Raw genomic sequence first — 12,790 nt, forward strand, 5'->3', positions numbered from 1 at the left:
TAGATATGTGTAATTATAATTGTATTTTTGAATTGTTTGCACGATTGCGCGATTCCAGTCGCTCTGGTTTCATTACATTTCTAAATGTTGCCAACACACACTGTGGGGTTTAAAGGACAGATGAGGAGTTCAAGTGCCCCTCGGAAATTTTTAAATTCTTGGGCAGAAGACCACACTAACCGTATCATAGCGGTCAGGAATGTAAACTCCCTTTTTTTATAAGAATCGGAACACAATGCTGTTGACAAGTAGGTAGGTATGTGTGACTTGCGGAGGAAATTTAAACCCTCGGTGAGCTTTATGTTTAAGGCTTGAGTCTTTCCGAAAACGTACGACTGAAATCAGCCCGTCTTTGACGGTGTTTGTCGACTCGCGTCTGCCTTTTTCGACGGTCTTGAATGCAACATATATGGTCTCGTTTGATTGGTTGAAAGTGGAAGGGGGGCGGGGCTTCGCCTGAAGCGCAGGTCTGACCCGGAAGTCACAAGAAAGGTTTTCTGTTCACAAACACGAGAAAGAAAATTCTCTTCTGAGCCATTTCCGAGTTAAGAGTACTTTTAATAAAATACTTAGATAACAGACATCGACATAGGTTGTGAAACCACGGAAAGAGGTCATCGATGAGTTCGAATACAAACTTCTCGGTTACTTTAATAAATGCTGATGGAGAAACGGCTGATTGTTTAGTTTAAATGAGTAATGTGAACCGTGTCAAGGCTGCCGGCAAATTGCTGATAATTTCACAGTTGAGTTATTTAGTCTTGAACAAATAAAACACGTAGACTGCGCTTCACAAAGGGTTTGCGTAGATTGCAGCGAGGCCGTTTGTGATTGACACGTGAAAGCACAGTACACTGTGATGAACATTCCTAACACTGACCAGAGTTTTCACATGACCGGTCATGTGTTTTCCTTATGTTTGTTTATGCCGCCTGGAAAATCAGTCCACAAAAAAAAAAAAAAAAAAAAAAAAAAAAGGCAGTCGGTCCCGGCCTCCCCTAGGTCTCAGGCTCACTTAAATGGGTCCTTGTTCACCTGATCAAAGTAGGGACTCAGGAACACGAGCCGAACTGCTCATGTGTTACAGAGCCGATGATTGCACGAGTAGACAAAACACTACCCGGTAAAAGCCGATTGCCTTTTGAGGAAATAATAATTGTCTGTGTCATTCAGACCTTCTTGGGCTTTAAATAACCGACTTCCTCTCCCGGGAGGTGGCACGAGATGTGACCCAAAGATAGATGTCTAGGTGTGGATGGCTTTATATGAAAATCACCAAACATATCAACCTTTCCTGGCTGTGGAGGAAAAAAAAAAAAACCAAAACATATCGACATCGGCTGCTGTCAGCGTCTAAATCAAATGGTTTGTAGCCGTAGTTTGATCTCACAATCCTACGAACCTCCTAACATATTGCTTGGAACATAAATTCAATAAACTGACACACCTTTTACATATAAGGTATAAAGATTCCAGCCAATCAGCTCATCGGGGTTCATTTCTCCCAACTAAATGCGTCTCCTCTAGAAACAGTAAAACGGACCGCATTTATTATTAAAGGGAGGGAAAAAAAAATCATCCTGGCTCTGTATATTTGCAATCTCTCCATTCTCAGAGGCAGGTGTTTTTTAAAGGTGCCGTGGTTGCCCCGTGACGTGACCCCGGTTCCAGTTGGCACCTAGCTGCGTAACAATTACAGCTATTATTGGAGGAGAGTTATCACCAGAACTCAAAGTCAGGGAGCCGCGTGTCGGCTGGCCTGTTTACCGCGGCGAAACTCGGTCAAAGCGTGGAGCCGAGCGGCGGGGCGATCACGCGGACAGCCGGCGACAGGTGTACGCGTTGTCGCGCCGCGGATCTCGCCCAGTATTTCTCGAATGCCGCAGATAAAAGGGTGAAACTTGGCGTCCCGTGGGTTCCTATATGTGCTGGTACTCGCCTGCTGCTGGCGGCCGCTTAAGGGATGGGGAATGTGTGGAATTCTACTTAACATGTCAGTGTGAGGCTTAAGACACCAAGTCACATGAGCGTCTCAGGAGATACCCTGATTTGAAATGATGGTAGCGGTGATTATTGCGCAGGTCTTTGTGCTTGCAATCGCTTTTAATCTCGTCAAAAGGTCAACAGATAGTCGGCAGACGGGCAGGTGAATCCCGCGGTCAAATCTGGCTGATGTTTATGCAAAACGGCAGGCGACCCAAAGGACGCGACGCCGGATTTCGGAGTCGGAGTTCGGTCTGGTTTGTTCTTTTCCGCCACATCGCCGCTCACCCTTTTTGGTTTTCCTTTTAGCGGCATTGCGTTTTTAGACAAACCAGGATTTGAAACCCAGTTTGAAATCCAAACCTACATCAGCACGGTTGAAAATGAAAGGCGCCGCCGAGCGCCGCAGGCGACAGGAATGATGTGCATGCCAGCTCATGTCTTCTGAGAATGTTCATATCAGCGGTGGAAGAATTAGTTGATTAAACCGCAGTCAATCAGGGTCAAAATCAGACATACTGCTAAGTTAAAAAAAAAAAAAAAATCAGTCAATAATGTCTTTTTTTGCAGGTCATTTCAATGAATATCTCAGATTTGGGTCACAATGCATGCATCTTTATTTTTCTATAACAAAACAGAATAATGACATAATACTGTCTTGCTTGGTATTATCATAATATTCTTGCTAATATCCTTTCTTCCTAAGGAGGAATACTTAATTGATTTCAAGTTTATAAGAAGCAAATGTAATACCAGCCTTGGGTTTCAGAGTATTTGCAAGACATTTGATCCAAATCAGTAAACATTGCCTCAAAATGTAAAAGGCAAAAAAGAAAATCAATGCTGGTTCACATCTGGTGTTTATTTTTTTAAATTCAAGCTTTTGACTTTGAATCATTCAAGTTTGGACGACCTGTTTCCTTTTTTTTTTTTTTTTTTTTGTGATTTGTTTTCCCGTATTGAGCTCTCCACAATATTGGTTTGTGACCTTGGAGTTGAGTTTATTTCAAGGTCATTTGTGAAACATGAGGCGAAACTAGTGGGTTATAAATGAGGTCTTGTATCAGGTGGGATGAGCTGCGGCGCCGCTCACAGTCGGGCCTGAAGACTCCTCCCGACGCAATGAAACAGCAGAGGGATCTGTGGCAGACTTTTGACTGCTTTATCTCTTTAGGTCATTGGACTACAGCGAGGTCCATGACCCCCCCGCCGCCGCCGCCGCCGCCGCTGCGTCCACATCCACATGTGTCAGAGAAGGGGGCAGAGGGAGGAAACGAAAAGCTCAGCATTTTAAGTATTTGCCATTTGTACCAAGTGGGCAGATTTTTATCAACGTGGCGCTGTCGGGTCCAAAGTGGGGGGAATAACGCTTTTGAATGCTCAGCCGAAAGGGCAACAATAGTGTTGGTGTGCAAACAATGGCGCCCTGGCTCGGCGCAGCGGACACAGGACGCAGCTGCCAAGCCCGGAGCCTCCAGCACCGGGTTCTAGCTCTCGGGCCTCACCTTTGGCATACATGTCGTTCTCATGAAGCCATAAAAGCTTCGAGCGTTACATCGGCAATCGGTTGGTTCGGCCTCGAGGTGTTCGATGTCATACGGACAGTCAGGTGAATGAGATCTTTATCAGAAGTCCAGGGAGTTGAATGAGAGCGGTCGTGTGAAGTATCCAACCGGTGATCTCCTGCAGACTAAAAGAAAAACTTATAGTCGTCGGAGAAATAATCTTGGAAAAAGTCCCTTTCGAAATAAATGAAAGAAATCCCGGATTAATGTGAACCTACATTGTTACCGACAAACATAGTGAGAAAGACTCATTACGCATTTGTTTTTCTGCATTAGGAGGGAAAAAATTCCATCAGTTATTGCTCGGGATCATCAAAGATGACGAGACTTTACAAAAAAAAAAAAAAATCTCCTTAGTTTTTTTCTTTTTAAAGGAATTTGAATACTGAAAGAAAAAAAAATGATTTGGTGATATAATATATTACCGATGCTGTCCTGCACTCATAAGCCTTCCGCAGCAGTAAAAGGAAATTAATTCACTACGTGGATTTTACTTAAATTCACAGAAGCAGATTAATATACAGTATATATATATTATATATATGTGGGTGTGTATGTATGTGTATACACACACACACACACACATATATATACATGTACTCACATATACACAAACATATACAGATATTATGTTTGTATATACACACACACTTATATTTATATATATATATATATACACACACACACACATATATATAGGTTTGTGCGTGTGTATATGTATGTGTGTGTGTGTATACACGTGTGTGTGTATATATAAACATATAATATCTGTTTATGTGTGTGTTTGTGTGTATATGTATGTTTGTGTGTGGATGTATATGTATGTATTTATATATTAGTGTGTGTACGTCTGTATGTGTGTATACACATATAGGTATTTGTGTGTGTGAGTGTACATCTGTATGTATTTGTATATACACATATATGTATATGTGTGTGTGTATATATACGAACATATAATATCTGTATATGTGTGCGTCTGTGTGTATATGTGTGTTTGTGGATGTATATGTATGTATGTATATATGTGTGTGTGTACATCTGTATTTGTATATCCACATATATGTGTATATATGTGTGTGTGTGTATGTATATATTTAATCCAGTTCTGCCACAGAGATGAGCAGAAGCATTTCCATAAAGATGAGTAAAGATGAGGTTCCTTCAGGCAGGAACTTTCACTGTAGCCTTATGATATAAAATATTTTAGAAGTGTCCGACCCACTGGTTTTTCAATCTATACTGCGTTCGCTGTCGCACTCGGAGCCGACGCATCTCGCGTGTTGTGTCCCACATGTTATCTATCTCTTGTTGATTCGGTGAAATTTGTCAGTTGTCGACACACGTCGGTCACGACCCGTCATCAAGCCTGGAGCGAAGCAGCTGGGCTCGCCGTGCAAGTTCCAGTTTGCCTGTTATTTTACGTTTGTTATTCAGATCGTCATCCGTCCCAGGAGGAGGTTTTAAGAATTCCACGTCCAGCGTTTATATGCAATCTGAGCAGTTATATTCTGCCACGCTCGCTCAGGGTTCCCACGCATCCTGGGATGCAATGAAAACGCCACATAGAAAATCACGCAAGGGAAAGCCTTATAATGTGAAAATTAATTGATCATTATGTCCTTTTTTTTTTTTTTTTTTTTTTTTACACTGCCTATGAAAGAGGAAGTGATGATATGGACCACATTCATGATGAATTCTTTCTTGTTTTCTCATTTTCTCTGATGCAAAACATCCACTGCTCGTCAATAAAGCAGACTTTTTTTTGCAATAATGAGTATTTCTCATGGAGCGTGACCTCTTTACGAATCGATGATACAACGCCGATCGGCAAAAGCGATATAATGATTGCAAAATATATATTTTCATATTGATGTAAAGGATATCCTTGTTGTGATCCCCAGTCTTTACGTCCATCTGTTCTGTGTTTTGCAGGACCGGAATCGGCCCTTTGATGCTTTTAGCTTGCACTCTTTGGAGAATTCCTTAATGGATATGATAAGGACTGACCATGACAAAGGTAAACCACACCCTGCCAGTGGCCCACCAATGACTATCGCTGATATTATATGGAGGAATCATTTTGCAGGTTAGGAATATTCATACGTCCATGCTTATTTGGGTTGTTTTTCCTTTTTTTTTTTTTTTTTTTTTCTTCCCCTCAACATTTCGCTTTCTTTCCTGATATTTGACAATGGCTTTTCTGTCGATCCGGTTTGGATGTTTTGTTTGGAGTTTAAGTGGGTAATTACAATGAGCCTTACCTGCAAAATCTTGCATAATTTGTGTGTTGGTTCAGATGTGCATCGCTGAGAAATAATGACTCGCGGTGCTGTTTCAAAATGCTTCACCATCTTCTTCTTCTTCTGAATTTTTATGTTGTCATTTTTTGTTTTTGACTAACCGCACAATGAACCCACATCTTCCAAGAAACAATGCCTCTGTGAATTTACATATGTTGAATTAGTGTAATGCATTCTTTCTATTTAAAGTGAATTGAACCAATTTGGAAAATAAAGTCAACTTTTTAGGATTAAGCCATTACAACCTTGAATAAGTGGGAAAAACTCAAGTTAATAATTAAGCAGAACTGTGACTGAGTTGGATTTTACGGAGCGCTAAATGAAAAAATCCAGTCACGGAAAACTAATGGAGACATTTTTACAAAATGTATTTAAAAAAATTCATCTGTAAGCAAATTATAGATAATCAACTTGATTCAGTAGGAAATACATCCAATTTTTAATCCTTAATACATTGTATTTTTAAATTACAAAATGATGACGATCAAGATTTACATTTAATTTGTCAACTTTACAACATTTTGAGTTCGGTCAGTTTTTTTTTCTTCAAAGTGTGTGTTGTAGTGTGTAAGTGTTGCGTACTCATTTTTTTTTTTTTTTTTTAATTATTATTGTCGCAAGCTACTTTTCATGGTGGGCACATTGAAGACAAAAAGATGCACTGTAAAAAAAAAAAAAAAAAAAAAAACACAAATGCAGAACCATGTTTGAGGTTTTTTTTTTTTTTTTTTTTTTTTTTTTAGTCTGGAAATGTTTTGAGAAATCACAAAATCTAATCTGGATAACAGCGTTTTGATACAACCCCCCCCATTTGCCATCTCAGGCCATCTAAGACAATATTTTTGTAGCAAAGGTCACGTGTCTGCTGTGAAAACTTTGGATCTCCCCAATGGGGCCCTGCCAGGTTGGGCAAAGGTTTTTTTTTTTTTTTTTTTTTAATTTTTTTTTTTTTTTTTTTAAACCACCCCACCCCCATTCTTCTACCTTAACAATGGAAAGATTGAAGGGAGGGGTGTAAAATGGGCCGAGTGTGTCGCTTTCTCATGCGTGGAGTCTGTTTTCCCAATCTTGTGGTGAAAGAGAATGTTACAGCCTAATGGTCATCCCGCCCACATTTTCATGGAAAGGTGTCGTACGCGAGCGTGGCCGCGAATTCCTGCGTCGTCGTCGTCGTCGTCATGCAGACATATGTCATACGGCACGCGTGTGGAGCAAGCTACCGTGCTAACCACAAAAAAAAAAAACGGCTCCACCCTTCTGGCACCTTCCCGGCGTCTGGAGTCCAGAGTCCTCAGTTTTAGCGAGTAGTCCACGTTTCACCTCGGGGAGACATTTTGAAAAGGTTGGACTTTCATCACCCAACCAAACTTTTAAAGTTGATTTATACATGAATTGGTGTTTGTTGTCCAGAAGACTATATATGTATAAAATGTATAAATTCTTTCGCGGGTGATAAGTCCAACGGAATATGGATCTTTTGCGATGTCATCGTCCGAGGGCGACATTTCGATGGAGGCATTGACGAAAGCTAACGGTGACGTTGTTTTATTTTGAAACGGTGCCGCAGCCGAGCTCGCCTGTAAATCTGGCGTCTTCCAAACGTTCAACCACCTACCTGGAGGTGGTTCGGCGTTCATAGTTTAGTGGATCTAATTCCTGTTTTTTATTTTCAAAATCAACTCCATTATCATCTCCAACCCAAATTTAATTTCTGCCTAACAGTTGAATTAACTTAATTTATTCAAATATATATGTGTATATGCGTGTGTGTGTGTGTGTATATATATCTATATGTATATAGACATATACATGTATGTATACACGTGTGTGTGTGTGTAGATTTATATTATATGTATACGTGTGTGTGTATATATACATGTATACATATATGTACACACATATATTTACATGTATATGTGTATTTATATGTGTGTATGTATATACATACATATATGTGTGTGTGTATACATATATGTACATGCATATATATACATGTATATGTGTATTTATATGTGTGTATGTATATACATACATATATGTGTGTGTGTGTGTGTGTATATATACATACATTCATACACACATATATCTGTATATATATATGTGTACTTATGTATGTATATATACATATATATTTGTGTATGCGTGTATATATGTGTGTGTATACATATCTATATATGTATATAGACATATATGTATGTATATCTATATATGTATATAGATATATATTATATGTATACGTGTGTGTATATACACATGTATACATATATGTACGCGCATATACATGTATATGTGTATATATACGTGTGTATATGTATATATACATACTTATAGTAATAATACATATGTGTGTGCGTGTGTGTGTGTGTATATATATATATGTATATATATATATATAGAAAATATATATTTTCTGTGTCATGCGACGCATCACTCCAGCATAACGTATGTGTTGTGTTTTTTCACTTAATTATTTTTTCCATCCCCTTATTTTTTTTAATTATTCTAATACAATTAATTGGCTCGTTGGAACTGTCGAAATTTTCCTCAAGAATATGGTTAATAGCGAACATCAATGAACATTAATATACCAAATAAAGAATCTAGTTGGTGGCTTGTTTAGTGAATGCTGCTTAATTAACCTGAAAAAATCCCGACAGTAAAAACGAAATAAGATAACGGGGAACCCTTGGATTTATAGCCCGTCTTTGTTATCGAATAGTTAACTTGACAAATGACCTCAATACGTCCGTTTAATGCCGCGTGAAGAGACCGCAGAACGGGGGGAGGAAAACAAACAAAAACAAAAGTTAAAACTCCGTAAAGACTCGTCTCCTAAGTCGTGTATTGTTGTTGCAATAAGTCAGGAATCCCACCCTGAGAACACAACCTGCCAGCCTCGCACCAGCAGTCAAAACGAATTAACCCAGTAGGCCTACTTTTGGCCGGCGCAGCTCAATGAGTCCCACCCACGTCCATCCCATCGCAGACATTTCTTGCATACTTCTCATTGTGATTTGGAATTGTTGTTTTTCCTTGGGTGTTTTATGAGTTCCTGTGCGTGTGAGGTTGTTTTCTTTTTTTTTTTTTTTTTTTTTTTTTTTTTTTCTTAAAGCAACAATACTTTACGCCGTGACGCGAATAAAAACCGGCGAGTCTTGGAATCAAAGTGCGAGGTGACGCCACCCGTTCCACGGTGAAGTAAACCTTTTATTTTTATTTTATTTTATTTTAAAGTTGTCTTGGAGTCCTCTTTTAAAAAGTGTATGTGTGTGTTAGACGGAGGTTTTTATAGTGGATCTTGATCTCTAAACTTTAAAAGTTCTTTCCTGCTGTGCGCAGGGCTGCGGGTAGCAACAATGCATATTTGTAAGCAACACACACACACACACACACGCCTAGGTCTGCAGCTCTTGAAATGTGTCAACTAAGTTGGACACACCTTTAAAAAACATACACACGCACACACACACACACATTCTCGCCTTGTCCCAGAAAAACAACATGGCGGCTCACACACACACACACACACACTCACATACACACACACACGGCCCATACGCATGTATTGAAATTGTTTCAGACGTCTATATCAACTGTGACATTCCATGTGAAACACTGTCATCCCTCACACTCTTCCAAGCTGTCGCCCGTCTTTTGGCAAAGACGACCCGACAAACACGACGCCGTCACTGCGGCGCGTAGCTATTCATTATGCACACAAACACACACACACACACACACACCCTAAATCTCGCAGTCATCATGAACCAGTTGACGCTTCAAAGTGTTATTTAGTCTTCGTGTATGTCTGGACCCCACCTAAACCACAAGGTCCTCTACAGACACACACATTTTCTCAGGCTAGCTACAAATGTATAATATCAGATTGTTGGATTTTATTTTTTTGTAAAAAAAAAATAGATTTCAATTTTTGTCTTGTAACATTTTCACGGGAGTTAGAAAATTTATCACGACCGGAAATCGGCCTTCTGTTCTTGCTGAGCTCGAGCTAGACGATATCACTAACAATCACTTTAAGCCAAAACTCTTTATTTATTCTTATTTTTTATTTATTTTTATGTTTTTCTTATGGATGTGATTTCGCCTGTAGGAAATTTTTTAGCAATTTTTTTTTTTTTTTTTTTATAAATAAATTCAGCATTCATTCAGTCTATGCAAAAAAAAAAAAAAAAAAAAAAAAAAGCCGCTTGTTTATCGCACTTTCGTACTTCGGGTTACCTTTTTCATTCGGCTTACGTGTTCACAACCCTTTTTTTTTTTTTTTTGTCAAGTTGATTTCTCAGCATACTGATTTGAGAAGTCATTGTACTTTGTTCTGGAAAAGGCCAACAAGTTTCTTCTTCGCGCAGGCATGTTTTCGTTGAATTTACAGCTGCGTCGCAACGTGCGCAGGAAAGCTGTAAAATACAGTAAGCCGTAGCCGCCGCAGGTGTCTATAGCAGAGGAAGAGCAAACACCGCCGCTGTTTGACTTTGCGCACATGTTGACAAGAGCATTGGTCAAGGGATAGAGGGTTGACACAGGGGTTTTATCGGGAGGAAAACAGGAGTTGCAGGCACAGCGGAGGTCAGACGAGTTGCAGGGCGATAAGACGAGGCGTTTCGGAGACGGAAAGAGACGGGACGCAACCTTTTGATTAATCTTTTGCAAAACGCGGAGTCCTATCTAGCACGCTTGCCGTCAGTGCGTCGAGAAAAGTACGCCTGGGAAGCTCTCCGGTGAGGTTTAGATTGTGGAGGGACAAATAAAGCGAGGTCTCAAACAGGAAGTTCACGGGGGGGGGGGGGTATGTTTTCTTTTCTCCAGGTCGGACTTTCTTAATTTTGTTGCGTCGGCTTAAAAGTTTGTCCGACATGCTGGAACTGACCTCTTGACTTTTCAACCCACATGGTTGGCAACCCCTGACACAGCAGCGGAGGGATGTCCCTGTACTTTAAACAGCCAATAATGACTATATAGAGATAAGATGACGAGACCGTTGGCAGTGTGAAAGGTTGAATTGCACCTCGCGTTTAATAAACACGGCTCTAGGAGCGCTGTTGTGTTTTGTTATGGTGGAAACTTCATAACTGCTGCAAGCATGACTGGGCCGATTCAGGCAACATAACAAGTCTGGGCTTGTTATGTCTATTATAATCACGGTTTGTTCAGATCTCACAAGCCATGTAATAATACTGCAAACAACGGGATGGCTGCCAAGTTCGGCACAAGGATTTCCTTCATTCTGGAAATCCGCTATTGTGGTCCACTGAAGGCATCGGATTTACAAAACGCCACGTTAGCGCCTGAGTCGTATTTGGCATATTTGGGGGGAAAAATGACCCAAGTGTGTGCATTTCTGTTTCACACGTTATTTTCTGTTCTCTTTTTTTGCGTCCGTACTTCAACTAGCCGTGTCGTTTTTAAGCCGGGGAAGTTGTGGTAAAGTAGTTTAAAAAAAAAAAGGAGAAGTGGATTCTGAGGGTGAGCAGCCAGCAAGAGGGAAACTTTGGTTGATGTTGGTAGAACTGACGTCTTTTTACCGGAGCTGTCATTTCCACGCTTTTGCCGTTTGCGACGCCTCACTGCTGTCGTCCTGGCGGCCGACACTGTAACGTTGGTGAAACCCGTAGAAGAGCCTCACGTGCGGGTAGGTTTAACCACTTGCGGATGAGCAACACTCTTGCAGCCCCATCAGTTCGACGTAATCCTTCTCGCCCTTCCCAGAGGTCGTGTCCGTTGGATCATTTGTCGACTCAGCAATGTCTTCTCCAGAACGGTGATTTACGTGTTAAAATAGGAGCGCGACAATATTTTTTGTTTTCCTAGACGTAGCTTTAAACCTGAGGTACTCCAAAAAATATACCCAAATTTTCCACCTTGTCGAGGGGCAAAAACCAGAGCAAATGTGTCAATTCTGAGCTTCGTTCTTGATGCAGCTAATCTTCAGCAATAAAAACTAGTTTCCATAAGTTCGTTTTGTATCTCAGATACTCTGGTGATGCCGGATAACATCTCGGTCCACCGTTACATCCATTCCTTTCATTTTTTGTTTTCCTAGATGTAGCTTTGAACCTGAGGTACTCCAAAAAATATACCCAAATTTTCCACCTTGTCGAGGGGCCCTGGAGCAGAAACCAGGATGTGTCAATTCCGAGCTGTGTTCTTGATGCAGCTAATCTTCAGCAATAAAAACTAGTTTCCATAAGTTCATTTTGTATCTCAGATGCTCTGGTGATGCCAGATAACATCTCAGTCCACCGTTACATCCATTCCTTTCATTTTTCATCTTTTCGGCAGATGCCTTAGAGCTTCAGATCGGCAATTCCTCAATGGTGTGTCTTTTATTTTGATTCCCTTGTGACAAATCACATGTTTTTGTGACCGAACAACAAGTGGAAGACGTGACTCACTGGCGGAGGACTGTCGCCACTCGACCGTGCGATGTGCGAACCACCGCCGATGAGATTGTGCATTTAAGACAAGACAAAAACGCACGGAGCATACATGTCCTGACATCCGTAGAAGTGTACCGTACGCCGATACCGAGACAGTCACTGCAAGGTCACGGCGCAGTCTTTCGGGGGTACGAAGGGCGTCGCTGGATCTGAGCCTGAGGAAGTGGATCGTGCGCGTTCTGAGCGTCCCCGTTGCTGCTTAGCCATCATGTGGAGGTTTAGAATAGCTCTGGCTCGCTGTGAGGAAATGTCACCGGAGTAGAAGTGGCGGCGGCGGCGGCCGCTCGGTTTCTGGAGGGAGCAGATGACACATACCCGGAACTATTTTAAGGCTTCACGAGGGCAACTGTCCCTCTCTGTCACCCAAAATGACTAATGCAGACAGAAAAGCGAGCGTCGACCCCGAGCGTCCGCCGCGACCTTTGCCCTCTGACGAGCCAAGCCGCGGGTTCGATTGAGAATGTAATAAATCACTAGTATG

General features: G+C 41.0%; 1 protein-coding gene across 1 annotated transcript in view; it reads left to right on the plus strand.

The window, feature by feature from the left end:
• The window catches only part of cpeb3 (cytoplasmic polyadenylation element binding protein 3), a 48,254-nt gene that overhangs the window by 3,151 nt on the left and 32,313 nt on the right, over positions 1–12,790 (plus strand). The window contains 1 exon segment of the mRNA XM_086164403.1: positions 5,484–5,568. Coding sequence (XP_086020529.1) covers positions 5,484–5,568 — 85 coding nt within the window.

This window comes from Fistularia commersonii, chromosome 2 (assembly GCF_037954325.1).
Source record: "Fistularia commersonii isolate RoL2024-O1a breed Wild chromosome 2, RoL_Fcom_v1.0, whole genome shotgun sequence".
Classification (NCBI taxonomy): Eukaryota; Metazoa; Chordata; class Actinopteri; order Syngnathiformes; family Fistulariidae; genus Fistularia; species Fistularia commersonii.